Source organism: Aythya fuligula, chromosome 16 (genome assembly GCF_009819795.1).
Source record: "Aythya fuligula isolate bAytFul2 chromosome 16, bAytFul2.pri, whole genome shotgun sequence".
NCBI classification, from domain to species: domain Eukaryota; kingdom Metazoa; phylum Chordata; class Aves; order Anseriformes; family Anatidae; genus Aythya; species Aythya fuligula.
Window position 1 is genome coordinate 15,968,077 of NC_045574.1, and position 25,703 is coordinate 15,993,779.

The 25,703-nt window shown below is 50.4% G+C and overlaps 1 protein-coding gene across 5 annotated transcripts; it reads right to left on the reverse strand.

Moving 5' to 3' along the window:
* Positions 1 to 6,445: 6,445 nt before the first annotated feature.
* Positions 6,446 to 24,716, reverse strand: NCOA5 (nuclear receptor coactivator 5). 5 transcript variants are annotated; one of them, XM_032198359.1, is made up of 10 exons: positions 24,666 to 24,716; positions 21,856 to 22,042; positions 21,194 to 21,301; positions 17,298 to 17,364; positions 13,512 to 13,898; positions 13,135 to 13,250; positions 12,794 to 12,920; positions 10,271 to 10,470; positions 8,043 to 8,366; positions 6,446 to 7,613 (listed from the first exon to the last, which is right to left on the reverse strand). In XM_032198359.1, exons 2-10 carry the CDS (start codon positions 22,016 to 22,018, stop codon positions 6,964 to 6,966), a joined length of 2,142 nt encoding a protein of 713 aa, XP_032054250.1. In that variant the 5' UTR covers positions 22,019 to 22,042; positions 24,666 to 24,716; the 3' UTR covers positions 6,446 to 6,963. The 5 variants fall into 5 exon arrangements, with proteins under 5 accessions (XP_032054250.1, XP_032054254.1, XP_032054251.1 ...); XM_032198363.1 differs by lacking the exons at positions 21,194 to 21,301; positions 21,856 to 22,042 and having other exon boundaries at positions 24,666 to 24,689; XM_032198360.1 differs by lacking the exons at positions 21,194 to 21,301; positions 24,666 to 24,716 and having other exon boundaries at positions 21,856 to 23,778.
* Positions 24,717 to 25,703: the final 987 nt, after the last annotated feature.

Below are 25,703 nucleotides of genomic sequence, written 5' to 3' on the forward strand. Positions count from 1 at the left end.
GGCCCCAGCAGGGCCAGCCCCCGCTGCCGGCCCCCACGCTGCTCCTCGCGGCCCCCCCAGCCAGGCAGGAGGGCAGCTGTGCCGAGATGGGCTCCCGGGCCCTGCTGTGCTGCTACCCCCCTGCGGAGCTTGGCTGGATGTGCCTGTGCCCTGTGACTGCCCGATGCCCGACGCTCACGCCCTGCCTCTCTGTGGAGGTGCTGGGAGAAGAGAGAGGCCACCAGCATGCTTTCCTCGCCGGATGCTCCTCTCCCCACCTCTGGCAGTGCCCGCTGGCCCCGGGAGGGCCGGGGCCCCTGACTGTGCTGGGCCTGGAGCGCCCCGACTGCTGCTGCCCGTCTGGAGGCCATGGGTCGTGCTCACGGAGAGGCACTGGAGATGGTTTGGAGGGGGCAGAGGGTGGGGGGCAGCCGAGAGGGTCGGGATGCCGGAGAGCAGCAATCCCACTGCAGCATGAGCTCTGGCCTGGGGTGGGTGGCGATGATCCTTGTCCCCCTCCCCGCTGACCCCGGCTCCCTCTGCCCTGGCTCTTGTGCTGCGGTCACTGCCTGGAGCCACAGTGTCTGCAGTGGAGCAGATGCCCCACCGTGCACGGCGTCAGTCGGAGCCGCTCGGGACTGCGGGGGTGCCACCAACCCCAGGCACCTGTGCCTGCTCGTGGCCTGAGCGCAGAACTGGTGCCACACTGGGGGCTCTGGGGGCTGTCTGGACCCCACACTGGCCAGCCCACCAGTCCCCTATGTCCCGCTGCATCTGCAGGGCTTCACCCCTAGCCCCTAACCCTGGTCCTAGGCAGGCACAGGTGCTGCCATGGGGCTCTAGGAAACTTGGGATTTGCGGGTAGTTTTTAACATATGCAAAGTCTGTTTGACTGGTCTCAGCCCTGCTGCAGCAGCTCTGGCTGGGCCCTGCAGCAGGGAGGTGGCTGTAGGGGCCCCGTGCCCCCCTGGCACTCGTGGCTGCGCTCCCACTCCCCAGCACCACGCTGCTGCTGGGGCAGTGCCGTGGGCAGACCCCAGAGCCCCTGGAGCCGCTGGCCAGGGTGGCGTGGTGCAGAGCCCGTCCCCTCCTGCCACAGCCCTGCAGCAGGCAGCAGGACGCGGCGGGACGGCGTGGGACGCCCCTCAAACATGTCCTACCGTCGGCAGCAGCTGCAGAGCCACCCCCGTCCCCCACAGCATCTCTCATGCCAGAGAAACTGAGGAGCTTTTAACAAATGTGAACGGTTCCAGGAACCACGCAGGAAGCGGTGCCGGGGGCAGCCATGGCGTGCCGTCATCCGGCCCCGGCCCCATGTACATAGTGTACATAATACAGTACGTGTATTTTTAAAGTGATCATATTTATGTTAATAGAACCAGATGAAGTCTATATATAGAGATCTATATCTATACTGAGAGATGCAGGGCTATGCTAGCACCAGGCTGTGGGGACGGAGGTGTGACAGGCTGCTCCTGCAAGAAAAGGGCGCCCATCCGCCGGCACCGAGCGCCCTGGGGTGGCGGTGAAGGCTGTCGCCTTCCCCAGCCATCAGCAGCCCCTGGGAACGGGCCAGGTTGTGGGTTCATTCTCTTCTTGATTTAGCTTCTTAAAAGTTTCAGGGAAAAGAAATTACAGACTTTTCTGAACTTGTTTCACAGCAGATTTGAGCTTCCACTCGAAGTGCAGCCTGCTAAGAGTTGCCCTCTCCTGGCAGTGCTGGCTGCTTTGTGTCAGCCTGGCCCCGCACAGCAGCGCGATGTCCCCTCCACGCGCGGTGGACAGTGAGGGTGACCCGGCCAGAGCTGAGCCCAGCGCTGGAGCTCTCCTCCTCCTCCTCCTCCTCCTCCCCCTCCAGACGGCCCCGATGCCTCCCCTCGCCCCGCGGCACCGTGCGGCCCGCAGCATCCTGACCGGCAGGGAGGAGCGGGTGCTGTGCAGCGTCCCCATGGGTGGCTGGGCAGCAGTTGGCACCTGCTCCATCCCCACGGCCCTGGCAGCCAGCCCTGTGCTCGCCCACCCATCCTACGGGCTGGGGCCAGCCACAGCCCCCAGCTCTAGCCTCCGGGAGGGCAGGAAGCTCCCTCTGCACAGGAGGACTCTGTCCCCTCTTCCTCTGCAGAGCTTCTCTACTCCTCCAGTTCCAGGCCAAAGCTATATGGGGCTGCTTGGATAGAAAGAAGTTTTGGTTCGTTTGTGCTCTTTTTTTGGCTTTTGGCTTTTTTTTTTTTTTTTTTTTTTGCTTTAAGAGACTACTTGGACACACTCCCAGACCAAAACCAAGCCCCAGCTGCACATCTGTGCCTGTTTATACCTTGCTCCTACATTTCCATCACTCCCAAAGTGCCTCCCTTCTCTCCAGCAGCCCCAGCCAGGCTTTCTGCCATGGTAGCTCAGCTCGCTGCACAGATGCAGCAGGTTGCATCACAGACTGGTGTGGAAGACAGATAGTGCCAAGAGACTGGTTCCCTGCTGCCAGGGGAGCCCAGCTTTTACAGAAGAGGAAAGTCAGGCTGAGATGCTGTCTCAGCACAAAGGCTCTGGGCTGATGAGCAGAACAGACACACCGAGCAGTGCTCCTGGTCCGGCCACTGCCTCTGCCGCTTGCTCAGAGCTTTTACAAGAGCAGGAGGCATCCACAGGTGAAAGGTTCCTTTTGCCTGGGGCAAGGGCAGTCCCATGGGACACAGGCTTTGCCAGGCTCTGCCCCTACACCACCATGCACAAGCTCGTGTGCTGTTTCCAGCCTCCCCAAAGTATTTGAAGCACTTCTGCAGTACCAGAGGAGGCATGCACACCGACCTGCCCACTCATCTCATGTGCTAGCACCACGCTTGTTTGGCCTGCAACGCTTGCCACTGGCTCTGCCCCTGTGGAAGACACAGCCCCCCCGCAGTCACCCTCTGGTCACAGCCCGGCTTTGCCCTGCAGCTGCCCCCAGCCCTGCGGGGCCGCCCAGCAGCGAGCCTCAGGCAGCTCCCGGCACGGACGCAGCAGCGAGAGCCCGAGCACAGAGGGGTTATGGCAGCAGCAGCAGCCAGTGGCAGGAGCATCAGGGCCAGGCAGAGCTCTTGCTCTGGCTGCACATGCGGGTTTTTGGGGAAGAAATTCTCTGCTGAGCAGCGGTGACGCCAGGCCAGAGCGTGCTGCCCGGCAGGCGGGTTTGCTTCATCGCTTCCCAGCATCCAAACAGGTCCCGCTCCCCCTCTGCCCTGTTTCAACTTCCCTTGGTAAAGCTGCAGCCCTGGCTCCTCCGGGGAGCCAAAAGGCGAGCTGTTTCCATCAGTCCCACTGAAACAAAGCATTTCCCTTCCTCATCCTCCAGCAAGAACAGGGCGCAGCTCTTGGCACAGCCTGGGCTGCCTCAACCCCCTGCCAGGCAGCTCTCGCTGCGGCAGGCAAGGTGCTGGTTTCCACGGTGAGTTCTCACTTGCCTTTGGTCTGGAGAGGGCCAGTTTTAGCAGACAGCACTGCATGTTAGTTTACAAACCCAGCCCTGCACGTTTGGCCTCTGTGAGTGTTCAGTTTCCCCAAGGAGCATCCTTCTGCTGTTCGCCATGGTGCAGACGATGCCCGCGGCAGGAGCGTGAGCTCCCCGTCGGGCACGGCGCGGTTTCTGCCCCGGGGACCCCGCACCCCCCAGGCTGCCCCAGGCAGCCACGGCACGGGGCCGCAGCGAGGCGCGGGGGGGGTCGGGACCCCCTCTGCAGCAGGACTGAAACCGAGCAGAAGGCCCGGCAGGTCTGAGAGTTGCTGGTTACAACACTTTCTGTGCTACATGTGCAATATATTTGTTATGAATGTTATCACCCAGTCAGTTCATTCAATAATCTTTTAATCACTGTAGCTAGATGTTCTGCGTCCATTCAAGTGACTTTTATTCGAGTGCAATATTTCAATAGACATGTAGTGACCTAGTATGCTTTGTGTTTTAGAGAATCTGTGTGCAGAGCAATGCAATTAAGTTTAAAACCTTGTAAATAAAACAGGTTGCAAACCAAAAACTAAAAAGAAAAAAAAAAAAGTATTAGGCTTGCATTTAATTTCTGTGACTGTTTCAGTATCGTGCGTTAGGCCGCCTCAGTACAGCCCCTGTGTTCTCTGTGCAGGTATTAATGGAGGAGTGGCTCCTCAGCTGTTGAATGCTCCCTGTTAATGCTTTACTGCTTTACCTGTATTCATTTTTCTAGACTCCTGTCTGCACAAAATGCAATAAATGATTTTATTACACCCTTCACTACTTGCATGGGGAGTTTTCACTTGCTTGCAGGGTCTCCACAGCTACTTTGCACTTGGCTGCCTCCATGTCAGTAACAAGGAGCCACCAACAACCGGAGCGTCAGATTGCAGAGGAAGCAAAGCATGAGAGGAGCGGCGTTAAGTGCCAGTTTATGGAATTGTACAATATCTGGAGTTGGAACAGGCCCCCCAGGATCACCAGGTCCCACTCCTGGCTCCACACAGGACCACCCAAACCCAGACCCCGTGTCTGAGCACTGTCCCAACACTCCCTGAACTCCAGCAGCTCGGTGCTGTGACCTGGGGAGCCTGTTCAGTGCCCGACCACCTCCGGGTGCAGAACCTTCCCCTAACACCCGCCTGACCCTTCCATGCTGTTCCCTCGGGTCCTGTCACTCCCTAACAGCTTGATGTCCCTGCCCCAGTGCACGTGGTGCTCGAGGCAAGGCAAAGCAGAGCAGGACCCCTTCCCTGGGGCAGCAGCCGTGCCGTGCCTGAGGCACCCCGGGCAGGGCTGGCCCTCCTGGCTGCCGTGGTCAGCCCGCTGCCCGACAGAGCCCCCAGATCCCTTTCTGTGGGGCTGCTCTCCAGCCTCATCACCCCATTTGTGGCACCCTGCAGAACCCCACTACTGACTGATGGACGATCTGATGCAACCCCATTTACTGTGACCCTTGGAGCCAGACCCTGTTCACCCCCCATAATAGGTATTTGGCTGTATGCTGGATATTATGTCCAGAAGGATACTGTCAGAGAAAGCAGCAGAACCTATGCTAAATTAAAAAAAAATAAATAAATCACATCTACAATGTGATTTTGTTCCCATGTTTAAGCTGATGGAAGCCTCTGGGTTGCAGAAGGGGAGAAAGGGAGGAAGAGGAAAGAAAGCAGACAGACACATTCTATTTAATTTCAGGTTGTCTAACAACGGCAGCACAAAGGGAGGCCGGTGCTAAAATGCACAGGGAGTGGCAGCTTCAGCTTTAAGCGGCAGCTGCTCAATTAACAGCAAGTGCAGCTCCAGCACTGGGTCCCCAGCCACTGTGCTGAGGGAGGCCCCCAGCAGCTAGAGCATCTTTTGGGCCTCTCACACTGGCCCCCATCACACAGAGCCCCAACGTGCTGGTCCCTGAACAAGCACATGGGCTGATCTGGTCCACAGTGTCCAAGTCCAGTGGGTGACAGGAAGTACCACAGTACTATAAACTGGGACAGACCACGGTACTCTCACAGAAGGGCACGGAAAGCTTTGTTCACTTTCCACTTGGCATGCAGTGCTGGGCAGCGTCTGAAGCAGCTTACCTGGAAGAGGGTAATGGCAAACACAGTGGAATAATGTATTCCAGCAGTAATCAAGCTGTTAGGCATCAAAAATGCAACAAAATGTTTTTCCTGTCTTTTTATTAAAAAGTAATGTCCTTTTGTTAACAGCACAGAAAGAAAAAAAAAGCTACAACACAAACCACCTAGGACAAAAAAAAAAATCTCTGCTCCAAAACGTTGCTTTCTTACTATCTTTCGGTTCTGCAGGAAGCCTACAGACTCCACAAAGACTGTGCAAGGGAGGACAAAATAGAGGAGTTTTGTATTCTGGTATCAAATTATGTTACTGGTTAAAAACACGGTGAAATATCACTGCCCGATTTTCCACTCAACTGTCCACTGCAGCTACCAAAGTGTTGAAAAATGTATAAAATTATAGTATTGCATGTTGGCACTGCCTCTCCACATTAGATGGACAAAACACCAACTAACAGATGAAGTTTCCGAGAGCAGACATTCACCACCTGATAACGGGCTGCAGGTATTTGCAAGACAGGTCCAGCAGCACATCAGCGTGGCTGAGCTGTTGGGCTACAGTAACCAACTGTGCCGAAGCAAGATTATAAGAAAAGGAAATTTATATACCAAATTTAATACATTGAACTTAAAATCGACGACTTGACTTGGGTGTGGGAAAATCAACTGACCACTTGAAATCCCTGCCTCACCCAGAAGCTCTCGTGTTTCCGATCCACCTCTGTGCTTGGACCAGAACTGCCATTTTGCATTGCTGGGTGAGGTGAGGAGCACTTGTCAGCCTCACTCCGCCAGGACCGGACAGCCCAGCTACAGAAGCACTGACCGGTACTGTCGTGGCTTACGAAGTTATGGTCAGGCACGTGCTACATGAATTCAGCTGCTAGTGCTACCATCGTACTTTCTCTCTCAGGCTGGTTTATGTGGCGTTGAAAAAACAAAAACAAAAACAAAAAAAAGAAATCCAAAGAAAAATAGTGCCCCTTCCAAAAAGATGCATCTCCAGAGGGCTCTGTTCAGTCCCATCTCATTTTCTCAAAACCACTGACCCAAAACTGTGCTAAGACCATTTGGTGAGACCAGACTGCATTGCATGGTGAAGATACACCAGCTAATGGGAGTGAGAAAAAGCAGAAGGACCGTCATTGCAGCAGCTTCTGTGCTTAGACAGAACAATCAATTACCCACAGTGGCTCTCAGCATATTCTGCCACTGAGAAAATAAAATACACTTCTCCGAACACTGCTACACTGCTATCCAGACCGAAGTGAGGAAGGGCAGCACTAGCAATACTCAGCAGCAATGCCACTGGGAGTACACTCTCACCAAAGTGGAGAGGACATGCATATCCAGGGGCATTTGTCCCATGTCAAGAACAGGAGACTTTTTAAACAGCTATAAGTATGGAATGGCAAAGGGAAGGGGAAAGGGCTTGACAGCTCAGCTTTAATAGTGTCGCTGGTAGGAACCCATGGGTTGCTGGGCAGAGGACCCTGCTCGCCCCTGAGCCACTGTTTGGCTCACTAGGTGGGAGAGTGCAGGACCACTCTGGATAAGGGTGTCCAAGGCTTTCTGTACACTAGGGTTGTCAAAGTTGATACCAGACGAGACTGGCCTTTGAGCAGGTACACTGCCAGGGGCAGGGAGGCGATTCTGGTGCTGGCCATAGAGTGCCTGAGCTGGCGGAGGAGCTCCAGGTCTTGGACCTGCATTTCTTGAAGGGCCTTGGAGGGCAGGAAGCTGTGCGCTTGGAGTCTGCAATCTCTGCTGAGCCTGGTTTAAATTTCCAGCACTCATCTGTGCTGATCGGGCCTGACCGCTGGCCATGCTAGCGAAGTTCTGACTCGGTGTGCCACCCGATGTGCCCGCAGAGGTTGCAGAACTGCTGTTTGCTACAGCAGCTGCTGCTGCCCCACTGTTGAAGAGACTGAGGATTTTTGCCTGAAGCTCCTGCTGAGGATTAGCAGAGGACACTGGAACAGAAGGAGCAGAGACCAGAGGCTGTGAACCCTGATGAGCCTGAGCGCTTGGAAGGCTGGACTGACTGCCCAGAGATGACGCTGAAGGTGCTCCCAGAGACTGTCTTGACATGGGTGCTGGGAAACAAAAGAAAGAGAGTTAAAGCTCTCCAAATGCCCTTGAAGAGGCACCTAAAGGAAACTAGTGAGACAGCTACCAAGAAGACACAAGTCTCAGTGAATACCCACCCCTCTAAACATGAGGGCTGCATAGCTTTGGGGGACCCAAGCCACTCAACATAATTGTTGCCCTTTGTGTAGCAGCCCATCAGTTATGGCAGCGCTGTGGTTTCCCTGAGAGAATCCAATATAAAAGTTCTGTCACATGAAACATCAGAATAGTCTCAGCACTCCTGAATACACGTCCATCTCCGTAAAACACGTCGCTGTGTGAAAGTGTTACTACACCAGGACCCCTCTGTAATGCCATTATTGCTGTCCTGTCCCAGCCCGGAGAACCCACTACCCAGACAATCAGTAGTGTTGTCTAGGGTTGACACAACTTACCCTGCAGAGAATCAGTGCTTCCCCTAAGTAACCTTTCTTTCCGGTCTCTCAAGTAATTAATTACTTTATCAGTCTCCTCAGCAGTCAGATAGCGATTGTCTGCCAGAAGGTTCAAGAGAGTCTGGATCCCCGGAGGGTGACCCCCTCTGGCCCCCTCCTCCACAGGGGGTGGGCGCTCTCGCTCTTGCAGCACGGCCTCATCTGCCATCTTGGCAGCCTGCCGGGCAATTTCTTCACGCTCCTTCTCCCGTGACTCTGTTTTGTAGCGCTCGTAATTCCTTGCCACCAGCACCATGGCGTCAGCTTGTGGCATGTTGCGGTGTTCTGCACAAGGAAAAGAAACACTTTAAGAAAACCAAAGGCATTAAAAGGAGGTATCTTGTCTCACTCGCAGCAGCGTATCTCATTCAGCAGGCAGGCACCTCTTAGGAACTGCAAGCAGAGATCTGGAGAGCTCTCTAGGCACACAGCAAGAGTTCAATTTCTTAAGCCAAAAGGCTCAAGGCTATCACCCAGCAAGGCCGACCCTTCTTTCCACAGCTGAGGGCTCTGAGAAGCTACCACACCAGTCTTTCTGGTGTCTCATCTGAATAAAAGAGTAAGCAGCTCCCTCTACCTTTCACACAACTTCTCCACGCTCTGAGAGGAGACAGCTCCAGCTGTTCTATTGCTGAACCCTTCGACAGGCCCCAGAATTGCACTCTAGGCTGATAGACCTTCCCAGAGCAGGACACTGATGAGAATATTCTTTGGTTTTGTACTGTCAACACCTTAATGTAGTGTGAATATATGCAGGAGACAGGGAGGAAAGAAGAACAGGCTGAATTTCACTACTGTTTTAAACTCTGGGACAATAAACAGCAATAAAGTTCTTCCATAATACATCGAATAATGATCAGTTTCAACTTTTATATTTACACTTGCCTTTTAAAGTTTTTGAGGTCATTATTTCCACTTCACAAAGCACACACACAAATGTTCCCCAGAAGACAGATTTACGCAGAGAGATTAAAAGAGAAGTTCTTTATCTTCCACAAAAATGCCTAAAGCCCTGGGGTTCACTTTCACATTAAGCTTTACACAAGTTGTGAAAGAGTTCCCTAAAACTAACAGGAATGGAAAGGTGACCGTATGCGGTTCAAGTGCAAAATATTAAATATCTAGAAAGCACTGTGAATGCGTTAGTGACAGGGGCTCTTATCAGATCTGATATGCAGCTAAATCCAGTGAAGAAGAGGAGAAGTTTTGGCAGCAGGACGGGTATTAAACCACAGGAGTTAAGAGTTAAAACCAAGGGCAGTAGAAAGGCCACTGAAAGTGTGCTTGAGATGGATTTCTGCAGAAAATGACAGAATCTCCCCACACCTGGATCAGATGTTAAAAGAAACCAGGCTTCTTCAGTCAGTAAGCAACAAAAAATGGTGAATGTGCATTCAGATGAACCTGACAAAACATTACTTGAGAACATAACAAGGGAGAAAACTGCTGAAAGCTCAACTGCGGTCAAACACCCACTTCTGTAAACAGCACATGAGCAGGCATGATCGTAGCAAAAGCCCGACTTTCCAAAATCACCTTCTGACAAAATATTTGTTAATACAAATGCCTAGTTGCATGCTCACAACAACCAAGTCATACCCTGAGACAGAAAATTATGTGACAAGTATAAATAGTGGTGAAAATACGGGATGTGTACACTCAATCACTGTATAGTTGTGTCTCCTTACAACTCCCTCCGGTTTCACAGTCAGATCTCTGCCTTGACAGAATAAGCTATCCCTGTTGTCTTTTCCTTAATTCTCATCTGCTTATGAAATCTGTCTTGTGATTTTTCACATTCCAAACACTTCCTCTTTGAGAAAACGGTTAAGTGGTAAACTGAGGCTGGACTGGTATTACTCAGAAACCTATCAAGGCAGTAGTGTCTTTTCTAGAACTGTGGTTCTTCTAGCACTGGGGATCATGACTTTCCCTAAAATGCAGCAGAGATTCTCTCCTGCAGAAATTAGACAGCCTTTTTGGCAAGGGACAAATAAGTTATTATAGAAATTTGTAAATAATGATAGTTACAGGTATCACTTGCCATGAAGTTGTTAGTAACTCCTTACAACATAGCGTGGATGAACATCATCTTGTGTGGAACTGCTCAAGAAAAAATGAACTACACAAAGAACTGCTCTAAAACAGAGTGACCACATAGCTACGCAGCCTACTAAGACCTCAAGTACCTTGTGGGGTGCCAAACATGATGTTAACAGTGCAAGAACGGTGAACTTGATGCTGCTGGGTGATGACGATGGCAAAAGGAGACCCTCCTCTGCTCACATCGTCCAAGGCTTGCGTCAGTGACATCTCGGTGTTGAGGAAGATCAGGTCCACTACCATGCCCAGATCCCGCACCTTCCGCCCCACTGACTCCGCGTACTCCCTAACACAAAGCAAAGCCAGCAGAGTTTTACAAGTCAGTCACATACAGAAACAAACTCTAGCACATTCACCCTCTCCATCTCAGATTCAATTTCCTGATGGCTTACCTAACTTCGTAATGTTTAACAGGACAGTATTAAGGCAATCTCAATATTGTAATGTAAAAGCCTAGATCCCACCCTTATTTTGAACTAAATCAGTCATTTCAGTTTAACTGATAGAAAATAAATCAAGCCTCAGCTTAGCTGAAAAAGTGTCTGCAAAAGGATTTATACTATTATAAAACTGCTTACATATAAATGCATTTAAATTGAACTCTCGTTAAATGAGGCAATTTATTCCTGAAGAGATCTAATAAGTGTGCAGCAGAGCAGCTAACCTCCAGAAGACAGTTAGTTACTCGTGCCATGTTTAGTGTCTTCAAGTGCACCTTATCCTAAGTCACTGTAGCACAGGTCAACATTTGAACCTGAATATTAATTTTCAGAGAATTAACTATCCATACTTTCCCTTCAGTTCCAAATACATTTTCTCTTGCTCTTTAATTCTATTAGCTGTGATCTGTTCTAGCCCAATATCAACACAGCATCTACGAATCCACTTTTCCTGTATCCACTGCCCTGCAGACTTCCCACAAACAATAGCTTATACGGTTGAGCTGAAAGTTTCCAAACGTTTTATTAAGCTTACAATACTCAGGACCAAAATTGCAATACTGGCTGCATATGCACTCTGAGAGATTTAGTCTGTGCACACTTGCAGCTTGTGAAGGAGGTTCAGATTATCACCTTTGGAGGTGAACACTGCAAAGGTGACTAAAACTGTTCCTCTGCCCCCAAATGCCTTTTTAAAGTTTTCTAAGTTACACTGATAATATATCTAACTCCTTCATGAATCATCTTTTAATAGGCTTATAGTAGGTGACAAGTAGGCTTCAACATCCAAGATTTACCACGTGCTCCAGGCTCTTAAGGTTTGTGGCTGTTACACACCAAAAAGATTCTTAGGTGTTTGATGAACGTTAAGATGATCCTTCTGCACAAAGCACAGCACAGAATTCTCTGTTGGGTACAATAATTTGTGCTCTGTATCTCCCAAAGACTTTTAGTCACCAAGGGATAAAGAATCTAAAATTCCCTTTGGAGATTTGTTCCAATAGGTAATCAGCCCCACTAAAAGTAAACCTCAGTTTCACCATTTCCCTGGTTTCAAACAACGATTTCCTGCTCTGCCTTCTGTCACCAGACCAGGCAAGCAGCAGCTCTCTTTCTGCCTCACAGGTATAGCAAAGTTAAATAAATGCAACTCTTCATCTTTTTTTTTTTTTTTTTCTTCTTCATAAGGATTAAAGAGAGCTTTAAATTTCCTCTTGACAAACATTTTCCTCAGACCCCAAGCCACATCTGTGGTCATCTACATCTTTTCTATTCTTCAATATATGTATTTGTGGAGGTATAGACGTCAGAGTGGTGCCTTCATTACAGCACTGCTCCCCTTACTGCAGGCAGAGGCACACCTCCCTGTTCCCAACAGAGGCACTGCCTGTTCTCCAAACTATAGACATACCAGCATTTTTGACTGAAATCCATTTGACTCCTAAAATTGTTTTCAGTCCTTACATTCCAAAAGAAAGTGCATGTTTTTACAGTCACGGCCTACGTTTTTGTTTCCAGGTAAGTGATCTCGCATTTAGCACAGTAAAGAGGCACACTGAGTGGGGACACCTCCGTAAAGGTTCAGACTGCCACATGAGATTGTCCTTGTTACGCATGCTTTTGGTATTGTTCATGACTACTTTCAGCAGTGATTTTATATTTCTTACACACTGCATTGAACGGTATCTGACTTAGTAATCTAAGTCAGATAACTGCTGACTGAAAGGAGCTGAAGTGGACAAATTTCAGCTCCTTTCAATCTGACGTAAGCTCTGAAAGGGACACCCCCATGACTCAACACTGACAATGTCCCTGTGCTATCTCTTGATTAGCACGTGTTACTAAGTTCCATATCATTCAACCCCAAAATAACAAGTATTGGCCACTACAATCTGTCGTGACAGTAGGCTGACATGAAGAGCATGTAGAAAAAGTTCAGGACAAGGCATGTTGATAGCTGACAAGGGAATACAAGTAAAGCCTAAGATACAACGGTATTTCTACATCTGATGAACCAGTCAGTTTTTCCACAGAAGCTGTGGCTTTCTGAGGGCTCTAAAGCCACTCTCAAGGGAATCTGCAAGACAAATATCCCCAAGGCAGGGCTAAGCTTAATTCCATTTTCTTATAGCACACAATAACAACCAGTGGTCATAACTACTTTCTTACTTTGTCTGTTTGTTCACCACTATCACAGAACAATCCACAGGTCTCTCTGCATCAAAACGTCTCTTGATTTCCTCGTAGTACTGGCGGTAAAGCTCCTCTCGCCGTCGCTCCTCACGCTTGAGACGGTCTGAAACCAAGCCACAGAAAGACAGAACAAATAATGCTCTTTGGATTTGCTCGGAGCAAAGAGGTGTGTATGGCTGGGCTGTCTCCAAACCAGCCAGCGCCACAGGAGGCAACGCACTGTGGATGGTGCCTGTCCATCAGCACCACAGCCATCTACATCCTCCCAGAGGAGGATGCGGATCTGCCCGTTAAACATTGGTGTCAAAGGCACTAACCTTCTGAATTCACTGGTGCTCTATCAAAATGCTCTTTGTAACGGTCGTAGTACGAGTCGTCCTTCCGCCGATAGTAGTCTTCAAGGCGAAGGTAACGGTCGTAAGTCTCATCTCGCCTGCAAGGTTTACAGAAGCAATGGTTCCCATGCTCCAGCATACCTCAGTCAGTAACTTTCGCCAGTGCATCACATACAGACCTTCCTCGAGCTCAGTTACTGAAGAACCCAGCTGTTACCCTCAAGACCCAAAGCAGGCACCCAACTGTCCTCAGCTAGAGCAATATCCTTGCGTTAAACAACTGGCACCGCTCAGACCAGTACAACCAGAGGGGCAGTGCCGTGAAATCATGCTGACAAACAGAGCCCCGGGAAAGTTACCTGTACAGAGGGTCCCGAGGGTCTCTCATATCCCGCGGATCCCTCGCATCCCGCGGATCCCTCATGTCCCGTGGATTCCTCATGTCCCGCGGGTCCCTGTATCGATCGTACAGCGGCTCCCGGGGGTCACGGAAGTCTCTAACATCACGAGGGTCCCGTAAGTCTCTTGGATCCCTGATATCCCGGGGGTCTCGAAGGTCTCGCAGGTCCCGTGGGTCCCTGTGGTCTCTAGCATCACGCATGTCTCTAGCTCGAATGTCTCGAGCGTCTCTGGAATCTCGTCCGTTTCTACCATCCCTGCCATCTCTGGGATCTCTCCGTGGGCTCCCCCGAAGAGGGGAGCGATCGCGTCTGGTATCTCGGCCATCCCCGTAGGCATATGGCTCTCTGAAAACACCAGGGAAATTCCATTAGACTGCTAACAAGACAAGTGTGGTTACCCCCAGATCTCTTACCTGAGGTGCCAAAGCGACCCTTCTCTCAGCAGCTGAAGCCTCCCTCCTATCCCATGACAAGAATTGCCCCAAAACACATTTGTCAAAACAAACATATTTGGAGAATCTTCTTAGTTACAACGTTTATTGTAGCCAAGAGTCACAGAAAGCTCCTTACTGGAGCATCACTAAAACTGTAGGGCGCCTGTGGGAGGAGCGAGCAGGCACCTCAGAAACCATCACTGCAGGGCCTCTGACCTCTGATGTCAGCCACGGATCATCAATCAAACGTTAACTTGCACTTTCCTTGAGAGAATTCAAGGTGCTGTGGCCTAATACCCACAGATATGGGATAGCTAGGAGCATTCAAGGGATCTATTGAATTCACAAGTCGATGACAGCAGAATACCTGAAATAGGATGCTACTGGCACATGATTAAAAAAGAGCTTGTTGAGACCAGAGACACAGTAGGCTCCATGGTGTGGTTGGTTTTGTGCTGTTAGCAGAAAGCTACCGTCGTGTCCTGACGGTGAAGGGACAGTTCCCATGGAAAGTCAGTCTGATGTTTATGAGGCCCCACATTAAACCCAACCAGCACTGCACCATCAGCAGGAACAGGATCCTGTCACATCTGAATGATCCATCTCATTCAGACTTTGTACCACGCTGTCTTCAGAGTCAAGAGAGCAACGTTCCAGTCTTCATCTTTTCCAAAACAGTAGTTTTTTCCAGGTCATATTTTGTTTTCTAAAGAAAACATAACTTTCACTGTAGTCTAAGCCAAACCAAAAAAATCTTGCAAGGGAACTACTGAGCTTCATATGCTTGGAATGTTCTTTCCCCACGATACTGACAACTGTAAGAAAACAACACTTTTTTTTTTTTGCATCTTTTCACCTCTGTCCAGTTTTGTAAATAAAAAATCTTCTATCAGACTAATCTAGTTTATGAAAGATAAGCAAAATTTAATTCCGTTTCCACTACAGCGCATTCACTTTGTAGTCACTCGGAGAGAACAGCAGGAGAAACAAGCCAGATGCACCCAAGTTTCTCTAAGAGGTAGAACAGACAGCAGTGAGAAGCAGAGCCCATGCGTGGACTTTGGTGCCTCGGACACCCAGCTGTTCTGGGGGATACAGAGGATCGCTGGCATTCTCGATTCCAGATAGAAAACAGATCTTGGGACAAACTACAGTGCTGCCACCAAGGTTATAGACAGCCTTCTCCTGTTAATGTGCTCACACACACGTGTGTACTCCCTCAGTCTCTTGAGCACACAAATCAGCTTTCTGGTTGTGATCTGTACAGAACCACAGCCCAGGAGAGATGCACGTTGTCTTCCCCTACCCCTTCCTCCCCCCAGCCTGCAGTGAATGATGGCAGAAGCTCAGGGGAAACTCCTCGTTTGCTATGATGAATACTGAGTACCTGACCTTTCTGTAGCTGTGAGACTATACAGCAAAACAGCCAGATGCAGAGTAATTGTTTTGCAATATGACATTTATTCCAGCTGGGGTGGGGGTGACCAGAACAGGCCACATTATCTGCAGAGACAAATTGATCCGGAAAGAACAACGCACAAGTGCAACACAACTACAGACGTGGCACCGGGCCTCCTCTGCTCTCGCACCTGCATGACTGCCGCCCAGCAGCAGCGTGAGGGCGCAGCAGCCTCCTCCTGCCTCTGCCTCTCCACCTCTGCGCTCTGTGGCCCGGCTCCTGCAGTGCCAGCTGCCTGCAGCTGCTTGGGACTCAGCTCTGCTGCCTGGGCCTGCAGCAGGGCTCAGGACTCCACACCCTGGCATCGGCAGCTGCTGGTCAGGCACTGCGGCATGGTCCAGAGCCCTGCCCACGACTCGGCAGCCACAGCCTCACTGCTGCCTGCGCTGCTGCTTGGGACCTGGTGCCAGCCACACGGGATGCGCACGGTGTCCGCAGCGCCAGCTGAGTCCTGTGCCTGTGGTGGTGGTCCGGTCCCAGGGCTCGTGTGTCTCCAGTGCTCCTTAGGGGCACAGGCTGTTGTGAGCATGCAGGATCACTGATCCCAATGCCCACAGCACTGGCGCCTGCTGCGTGTCCCTTGCAATGTGGTCTGAGGCCCAATGGTCGTTGCACTGGCATCTGCTTCTCATACCTGCAGCGCTACCCAGCGCCTGCAGCATCGTACACCTGCAGTGCCACCGAGGCCAAAGGCGTGGCATCAGTGCCTGCTGCTCATGTGTGCGCAGCACTTTTGGGGTCCCCATGCCAGCACCAAGCACGCCTGGCACTGCCCAGGCCCAAGCCTTGCTGCTTCTGTGACATGAACCCCCAGACATGTGCCTGAAGCATTTCCTGGGCCTGCTGCCTATGCACTGCTCTCTGCAAATGCATTTGGCCCTGTGCAGGATAAATGCAGTATATACAAAGTGCCAAGGACTGCAGATACTCAGATTCTCTGCATTTTGGCAGTAGATGTCTTGCAAGTTGCACTTTTTCCCACTTTTTGATAATTTAACAGGTCAAATTAATAGAGCGCACCAATCATGTGAGATCTCGATTACTTTCAAGTCCAATGTGTCACCTCCTTTGTGTGCAGAGCCTAACAGTGTAAGTGCAGAAAATGCAGGCCTTACACCACACGGTAACCACAGCACGTCTCGGTGCGCTCCCCAGTGACACCACTGAAAGGAAACAGCAGTCGTCTTCCCATGGCAGGACAACCGTTGTCCTCTCCACTTGCTTGTGACTTCACACGCAGAGGGCGTGCAGGAGCTGCACCCGCAGTGCCTGCTGAGGCGTGGGGAGCCAGGAGAAGCAGGCAGACACACACCCCTGGGTGTAACTGCAGAGACTTGTTCCACATACTGAAAATGCAAGTACACATGCAGATGGGGCAGTGCAATACAGATACACGCTGCCTTGTGCTTTGCTAACGTGCATTTTTCCAGCTTCATTTCAGGACTGCAGGTTTTTGACATCAGAAGAGGCAAGATCCTGAAGTCCTCTGCACTGAGAACACTACAGCCCCTTGGCAGTATCTCTACATGCCTTGGCTTCTCTGAGACTTGGGTCAGGAACAAACACCAAGCTGATTCTTCCTCACAAGTCTCACAACTTGCGCCACACAGCGTAACACTTAGCTGCAGTAACAGCAGCAAGCACGAGGCTTCCCTCGTGCCTCCTGAGGCGTCAGCGCCAGAAGGGCTCTTACAGGTGGAGCAGTCGCATCCCGATTGTCTCACGTGAGTATCTCCGTTTGACTGGGGAGGTGGCAGTAGGGAAGAGAGACAGACATTTAGCACAGGCAGTGGGCTCATGCCCTAAAAGCCTGCCCTTCCTAGTATAACTCACTGCTTCCAGGTACTTTACCTTCGTGCCGGACTGGACCTTGATGAAGCCTTATTCATATTTCTTCTTTCCGCTGCTTTATTAATATCTGTAAAGAATAATCAACCCATCTGTTCAATGCTATGGAACAAAAAAAAGATCATCAGCACAATTCAAATGAAAGCAACTTAAGCTCAACAACAACCAGATGGTGCAAGAAAATACATTCAGCAGAGAGACATTGTCACTTTGACAATTTTTTTTATTAAGTTTAGATAGTACAATGCAATGAAGTTTTCATGGATTTCTCTGACTTCAAAATAGGGTGGACAGCTCAGGTGAAGTTTTAACACTTTATTTCAGGCCTACATCCAGACTCTTCACTCCATAAGAACCTCTTTCTTCTGCAGTCTATGAGCAAGCAGAATGCAACTCATGGACTCTAGGAGAAAAAGCAGAGTCTGAAAACCTCTGAGAAAGGAAGTTGTTGGCCAGCAGTCTTAAATTCACAGCCAGTCTTGTTCAATGGAGCATGCAGCTACCCTTGGTGACAATAATTCAAGGGTTCTCAAATGGCACATGCAACTGCCTTCCAAGGGGCCGCTGCAGCACTGAACTGTACAGCCTCCACCACGGAGCAAACGGGATGCAGGGAGCCCGAGGCACGAGCTCCTGGTGCAGTCAACACGGGGCACTCAGAACACCACTGGGTTGAGATGCAAAGAGGTGCAATAGGTCAGAAATTTGAAAACTGGTTGGCTTCTCAGTATCTCCATGAAAAACACTATGAGGTGAAAAACAAAGAAGAGAACTGAAGAAACGTCTTGTCCTCAACCAGAAAACGTGAAGTTGCCCCAAACTGGTAGGGACCAATACTGTTCTACTGGGGAGAAACAAAGCCTGCTGTAACAGCTGGCTGAAGATGAAATAATGTACTAGTGGGGCAAGAACAAACAGAAGTGATTTCAGATGTTTTACTCCGAGAACCTTTTAAGGAAAATTAACAAAACCAAACTTAGGTCCTATGTGCTCCCCAAGAATCTATCAACAATTAAAGTTTATTAGTTATTTATATTGGTCACTTGCAGGAGCTTTAAAAGTAGCTAAACATGCCAAGTAACATTCCTTAGGCTGACTTCTACACCTTCTATAACTTCCCAAACCATCCTTCATTACATTCAAAATTAAAATTTGAGGTAAGAGTTTAGCTCTAATTCTTGCCCCTGCTGTCAGTCAAGAAGTATCGTGTTCTCTTCATACAGGGAGAGGGGCAAGCGCGATCTGAACGTGACTGAGCGCAGGGTAACAGCATTCACGGGGCTAGAAGCAGTCTCTCCAGAATCAAGTACAGTTGCAGTGTCTGCTATCACCAACTAAATTTGAAGGACGTGTATTCCCTACACAGCTTTCCTCATTAAAGATAAAGAAAGCTTTTAAGCATTTGTGGATGTGTTAGCAAGACTGAACTCTCACAAGGCCCTCTTATTAGCCAGTATATTTAATACTTACACTGCGTAACTGAAGTAACTGTTTTCCTTGCATTTATTTTTTAGCTGAGAACATTTTTCAAGTCAAATGTTATCTTTAAGCAAGACACTATCTGCTTTTTGGGTTTAAGATTTTTATTTTTGCTTTAAGATGCCATTGCAGAAACCTATATTGTGATTTTTGCACTCAATACCATACATTTCTTTCAAATTAAAAAGCAGCATTTAAACCTGAACAAATATTTTACTAGGAGACAAAGACACCTTTGACAGGGATCCTTCTCTTGCACAAAGTGATTTAATAGCATTTTATTTAATGCCAGCAGCATTTACAGATTGCTTGAACATTGACAAAACAACTTTTCAGAAAATGAAAATCTTCTGTTTTGTAGGACTTTGAGATGACAGTGACACTGCAACCTTACAGTGCAACCTTCAGAATAAACACAGGTGGCAAGAGTTTCTTGAATTGCATTCCCATCTCAAGTCAAGCAGCAGAACTGAACTAGAGCTCATCTTTTGGCTCCCATCTATAAGTCTCCAGAGCACAGAAACCAAAGCTCCAACGAATTATTCCAAGTATAACTTATTTTGCTGTTAAATAAAACTATTTATTTCCATTTATTGTCATACCTATACCGACTAGACTACAATCCACTCAAGGAGCCTTTTTCTAGGGCTTGCTCTTCAACTCTTTAACCCTTAGGATTTTTCCTGGGGCTTTTCCGATTTAGCACTACCCTTTCTGAACTGGGCATACCAGAATTGAACACAGCACTCCAGCAGCAAAACCCCACAGGTACTAAAACCTACTTACAAATCTGTTTTGTACAGCTAAGGATGACAAAAGCACTGCTGCTAGGTGCAGACCTTCAGACTGGCCTTTCCTGGGAGTTCAGTTCTGCCTGTATCCAGCTTAGGAAGAAGCCCAGGTCACTTCACCATCAGTGACTCAACCTCCATTATATTCCCTCTTTTTAAAAGATGATAGTGTGCTTTCTACACAAGTTTCTCATGAAAACACTGTACGACAAGGAACCAATTCTTCCAGAACACCACTCAAAACGCTGAGCGATTCCATCTATGCTGCACTGAAATTCATTTTAAACCCACAAAACACTTCGCTGCTTTTATTGTACTAGTTTCTTAACCAAATCAACCATCTTACAGAAGTCTTCTACATCAACACTGCTACTTTTATCCAGAAAACTTGCAGTATTGTTAGTGTGACAGGATTTACTTTGACTGGGATTATTCTTTCACCAGGCACTTGGCAGGATGCACATGCAGTCTACTTGCTGCCAGGGCTGATGCTGGGCTCTGCTCTGCTCAACCTGTTGGCAAGCACGCAGCGCTCTGCCAGGGCCCCAGAACTCCACAGTTTTCCAAGGAAAGCAACATTAAAAGCCTAGGGAGGTCCTCATTGCACTGAACCTCACAAATGTTGATTTAATTATTTTGAGAGGTCTAGTTTTGGTAGCTGCTGGCTTTATTTTTTTTAAGCTTGCTACTGAAATGGAAACTACATAAAAAGCAACGTCTTTCAACTCTTCAAAAAGAGAGGGAAGAAAGATTACCTGAAGACTAGGTGGTCTTCTCCAATTAGTTATCACTTCCAAATAATTACCCATTAGCATTTGAGTCAGATGCAGCTGCTCCTGTTTAAACTTCTAGACTCTGACAATGCTGGCCATAATTTCTCCTTGTAGCCTTCTGTCCTCCCTATTTGCCACCATCTCCACCTTCAGGCTTGTATTTGGTACTTCTCCATTTTGCTATTTACTGCTCCTTTCACTCCTTCCTAAATCAAACGGTTTTTCTTTAAATTAGCACAGGCTTGCTTTGGAAGTAACGTTTTACTTGCACTTAATAGATTATTCTTAGGCTTCCCACCGTTCCTTTCTGTTTAAGATTGCTCCCAGCATATTTAGCAGAATTATCTTCATCTTTATGAAAATGGCCTTTTTAAAGCACCTTGTATTTTATGGCTACTTACAGATTGATTTCCCCACGTGCAAGACAATTCAAGTTAAGTTTTCTTATCTAACAGGACACTAGGTTCTGTGGCCAATTCCTCTGAACCTGCCAAGATGAAGCCCAGAACTGCTTTACAAATGTTTTTAAAACTAAGTGCATGAAGTTTCAATCAATACTTTCCAGGGCTTACGTGCTCAACAGTTCCCAACATGAGGTTATAGATCTGTTCAAACACTAACACAAACATAAGTTCAGAGCAAGACCTAAGTAGCAAGAGAAAACACTCCGGATGAACCACACAGCACTTAGGGCAGGTAACTCGGAAGGAAAATACATACCTGGTCAAAGCGACTTTAGACTAATGCCAGGCAAGTTCCACACAGTGAGTTTTCCAGAGAGCTTTAGAACAAAAGCACCCTTTCTACCAAAACGCATGCTAAGGTCAGTAGAAGAGCAGGGATCAGTTTTCCTTACCTAATCTATACCCTTTATAAAGGCGACCCTTCTCACCGTCCAGAGCGGCCTGGACATCTTCTAGACGGTCATACTGCACGAACCCATAGCCATGGTACATGCTGAGGGCTGGAAAAGTTAACAGCAGGGCAAGACCAGTTACAAGGAAGGGACTGCACGACCCCGCACCCAGGCCACGTCACCCCACCAGATGGAGCAAGCAAAGGGCACTACCCAGAAACAGCTGGGCAAGTTTTTTGGGAAATCTGGGTCTACTGGGATCGAAATGCAGAGCTGAGGAACTCTGAAATGCATTTCTTAGACAGCACCACAAAACAGATCAACTTCCTTCTGACAAGGCAGTGACTGAAAAACAACCCACAAAGTGACCAAGACTTCAGTAAGAGACTACGAAGTCACTTGAAAGAATGGATTTGCTCCATGTAATATCACACTGCAACCCCAAAGATAAAGCACAGCTCGTATATACACACTAGGGTACAGCTGCATCGAGGGGATTACTTGTTCAGAGAAAATGCAGGCAGAGGAAGTTATCATTAAAGGTCACTTATTAGTGAAACATAAGTCACTCCTCTCATCACCATCAAATAGCATTTGACAAGCATGAAAGTTATATTTGACTGAATTCCCAGCCACAAAAAGGCATAAGATAAAATACTAACCCCTGATTTTGCCATATTTTGAAAATATCTCTTCCATTTCTTCACGAGTCATGTGGTCTGTGGGCAAATTGCCGACAAAAAGTCTTCTCTCTAAATCCTGCGGATTGGTGCTGTTAGTGAAGTCGCTCTGTTTGATGCTATTGCTCTTGCGTCCTCGAGCCATTTTGCTTTCGTTCCAAATCCAACTCTTCGCAAAAAAGAGAAATGGCCACGCATATAATTTCAATCCATGACATTAAAATTAAACTGGAACAAGATTAAACTTAACAGCTTTGCAGACTAGAAGCCAACTGGGTCGGTTTGACGCAAGCTTCGCTCCAGAGAAATCTCAATACCAGGGACATGGAAGTCTGGCAAAAACGTACACCGCAGCATTTCGGTTGATCTTCCCACAGAACTGGAATGGAGCAAGCCTAATCTATTTTGCAGATGTGTTTTAATGGTTCAACTCCAAACTAAAATACCAATAAAACCCAGACTGCTGAAACATCTTAACTTTAGCTTTGCAGTACCCCCCGTGTTGTCATACCTAATTCCTCAGTTCATTGGTAAGAAGAGTTGAAATTTATGCAATATTTTAATAAGCAGAAGGGAAACACTCATCTCAACATTGCATAACAGGAGCCAAATATTTCTGTATAGGCTTTGAATGAGACATTGCAAAGTATTTTAAAATGTGCTTCAGTGACCACACTGGGATGTCTTTACTAAGCGCAAAACCTTAGCCTTCCCAGCCCCGAAAGCAGCTTCTCATGCACTTCGCTACTCAGCAGCACATCCTTGTCCCCACCGCGATGCCAACTCCCCCGAAGGCGGGTCCACAGCTGGAATTTAAGCACCCAACATAAACGCAGCACCGCTGCGGGAACAGTCAGCAGTGTTCATTACACGGTCACCCAAAGAGCTTTAGCACACAAAACAAAATCCTCAAAACACCAGAGCAGAACCTATCAAACCAAACAGAACGAGAAAAACTGATCCAGGATTCGCACTTTCTCTTGTAAAAGTCACCATTACGTAACACTTCAAAAAAAAGTGAAAAGCACTGAAATTTTCAAAGTTGAAGACTATTTGAAGAATGAAGTTGTCATCCTTCCTAAACATCTGACTACAGAAATACAGGATGGAATTTTCTGTAGGTAAGAAGCCCATACAGAAAAGCTGGTGAAGTTGAGTATATCAACAGAAACTTCTACTGTCCATCAAGAGCTGCCTACAGCCAGCACACCTCCCACCAGTACGCTGCATTCACTGTAATTTAAAAGCAGCATCTAAATAAACAAGTCAGACACCAAAAAGCACAAAATGATTTCACTAAGGTACTTCTACAACATTTAATTGGCATGAGAAGTAAGTTTACTCCAGGATTTGAGGCATAAAACTGATTCAAGGTCAACTACCTTTACGCTTTTATTATTTGTCTGCTTTTAGGAAACCCTGCTGAGAATGCCTCCCACTCCAATATTTATTTATTTATTATAATGAACAGAACTGCTAGAACAGGGAGAAAGCAAACAAACAAACAAAATACAAACACACACACTCCAAGAACAAAAAGTCAGTTCTTATACCTCATTTGCCTCAGTCCTCCTATACGTCGTTTCCCCTGCTACACACAGAGTTTTACCTTCCTCACCTGAAGTACCAAGCCTTGTCCCATTTTGCTGTACACAGCTCTTAGATTTCACTTCTGTTATTACAGCTTGAGTTCTCAGCTGAGGTTGAAAGAAGTTTTCAAAATTCTCCCAAAGTGGAGAAGTAGCTCTAAGACACGCAGCAGGCACCCGGGAGGTCGGGGCCATGCCCAGTGCTCAGAGCACTGCCCGGGGCAGGGGCTCGGTGCCCCACCACCACGGATCGGGACCAGCACGGCCTTGGGACATCGCACCCATGAGCAGCTCCCAACACAGCCGGTGGGTCATTCTGCTCCCATTATGGGAAGCCAAAACAAATTCTCGTTTCTTTTTATTGAGCTTGGGAATGGCAGGGGGTGGCTGTGGGAAGGGGATGCACAACCCTTCTATGCAAAACAAAACAAAAAAAAGAATAACTGTTTCTCCACTTGCAGGTCACTTCCAAAAGGAAGCGATAAATCCCGAGCTCTATCCCACGTGGAGCTTGCAGGAAGCTTTCCCACACGAGCACTCACTGCCTCTGACCATTTGCCGCCTGCAGATTACAGTCAAGGACCCATTAGTACTGATGAGACCAGAAGCCCCAGATGTTGTTCCAGACGTAGGCCTGTGACACCGGGTACTGGTAAACGGGGAAACCTCCCCGCTACGGCTCCTGCTGCAGACGCAGCCCAGGAGGCCCCTGCAGCCCCGAGCAGCAGCGGGGCCCGGACCCACCGCAGGCACCGGGCCTCGCAGGCACTGCAGCGGGCCGGCTCACGGCAGCGCCCGTGCCAACGGGCCCGGGGGGGTCAGTTCAAGCCGCTTGGCTTTAAAACCCTCGGCTCTGCCGACAGCCATCCCGCCTGGCAGCGCTGCCGCTGCAGGAGCGGGACGGGGCCGGCTCCGGGCCACGAGGGAGCCCGCGGCGGGTCCCGGGCACGGCAGGAGGCAGCCACTGGGGCCGGCCGGGCCGGAGGGGCCCCGGGCGCCCTCACCCCGCCGCGGAGGGCCCCGAGGAGCCGCGGGCCCCGGGCCCGTCCCCGCCCCGCTCGGCCGGCCCCGTGCGGCGGGTGGGGGTGTGTGTGGGGATGTGTGTCGGTGTGTGTGGGGGTGTGGGGGGCACCGCCGCGAGGCCGCCCCCGCCCGCCCCGCGCCCCCCGGCGCTGCGGGGCCGCCGCCCGGCCGCGCACTCACCGCCGCGCCGGGCCCGCGCCGCCTCAGGCCGCCGCCCGCCAGGACAAAGGCGCCAACCGCCGCTGCCGCACGGCGCCGTCGCAAAGCGCGCCCAGGGCCCGGCCGGAAGGGCGCCGCCTCGCGCTTTACGGCACGGGGCCCGCCGCCATCTTCCGCGCGGGGCCCCGCCTCCCGCCCCGCCCCGCCCGGCTCCCGGCACGCGCCGCGGCCGCCCCGCGAGGCACGCCGGGAGTTGTAGTCCGGCGGAGCGCGGCCAGGGCGGGCCGCGGGGGGGCGCCGGCAGGGCGGCGGCGGGCACGACCCCGACCCCGACCCCGTCCCCTCGGGCCGCGCTGAGGGCTCCCTGCGGGGACCGCCCGGCCCCCTCCGCCGCCCCGCCGGTCCCTGTGGCGAGCGGCAGCGCCCGGCGCCCCGGCCCGGCCGTCTCGGCCCTGCGCCCCCGGCAGCCCCCAGCCCGCCCCGAGGCCTCCCCGGGCCGGAGCGCGGCGCGTCCCGACCCCGGCGCCCCGCGACCCCCCGCGGCCGGGGGCTGCCGCCGGGGCCGTGTCCCCGCCGGCTCGGGCAGGGGGCACCGGGGCCGCCCGCAGCCCGTCCTGGCGCGCTCAGGGCTTTGGGGGACTTCCCGGGCGAGTGCTGGGCCCAGAAATCCCCTCCCGCGCCGTTGCCGCTCGGTGTCTGCTCTCAGGGCTCCCCTGGGACCACTCGTGCCCTCGAGCGGATCGCTTTTGGGAAATGACGGCAGGGGGAATCCAGAGCACGCGGCCCCGCAGCTGTCCCGGCACACAGCCCCCCGCCGGGCGGCAGGAGCCCCGAGGGGCTGCGGGTGGGCAGCGGCACAGCGGGCACCACTGGCTCACGGGGCACCGGCAACTGCCCGCGGGGAGCAGCGGCACCGGGGCAGCCTGAGCCCTGCTGCACGCGCAGCCAGTGCTGGACGGGCTCCCAGCTGGGGCAGGGGCAACGTGGCCATGGCTGGGTGGGTGGCACTGCTGCAGGAGGGGACGGGGCAGCAGTGCCGTTGTGTGAGCGGGGTGCAGG

Excerpts from the sequence above, each read along its gene's own strand:
- NCOA5 (XM_032198359.1), bottom strand. The coding sequence starts at position 22,018 with ATGGCTCGAGGACGCAAGAGCAATAGCATCAAACAGAGCGACTTCACT. Across the intron at positions 12,921-13,134 it reads AGCACCAGTGAATTCAGAAG|ACCGTCTCAAGCGTGAGGAG; the intron begins GTTAGTGCCTTT and ends GCTTGGTTTCAG. Across the intron at positions 8,367-10,270 it reads CATGTTTGGCACCCCACAAG|AACACCGCAACATGCCACAA; the intron begins GTACTTGAGGTC and ends TTCCTTGTGCAG.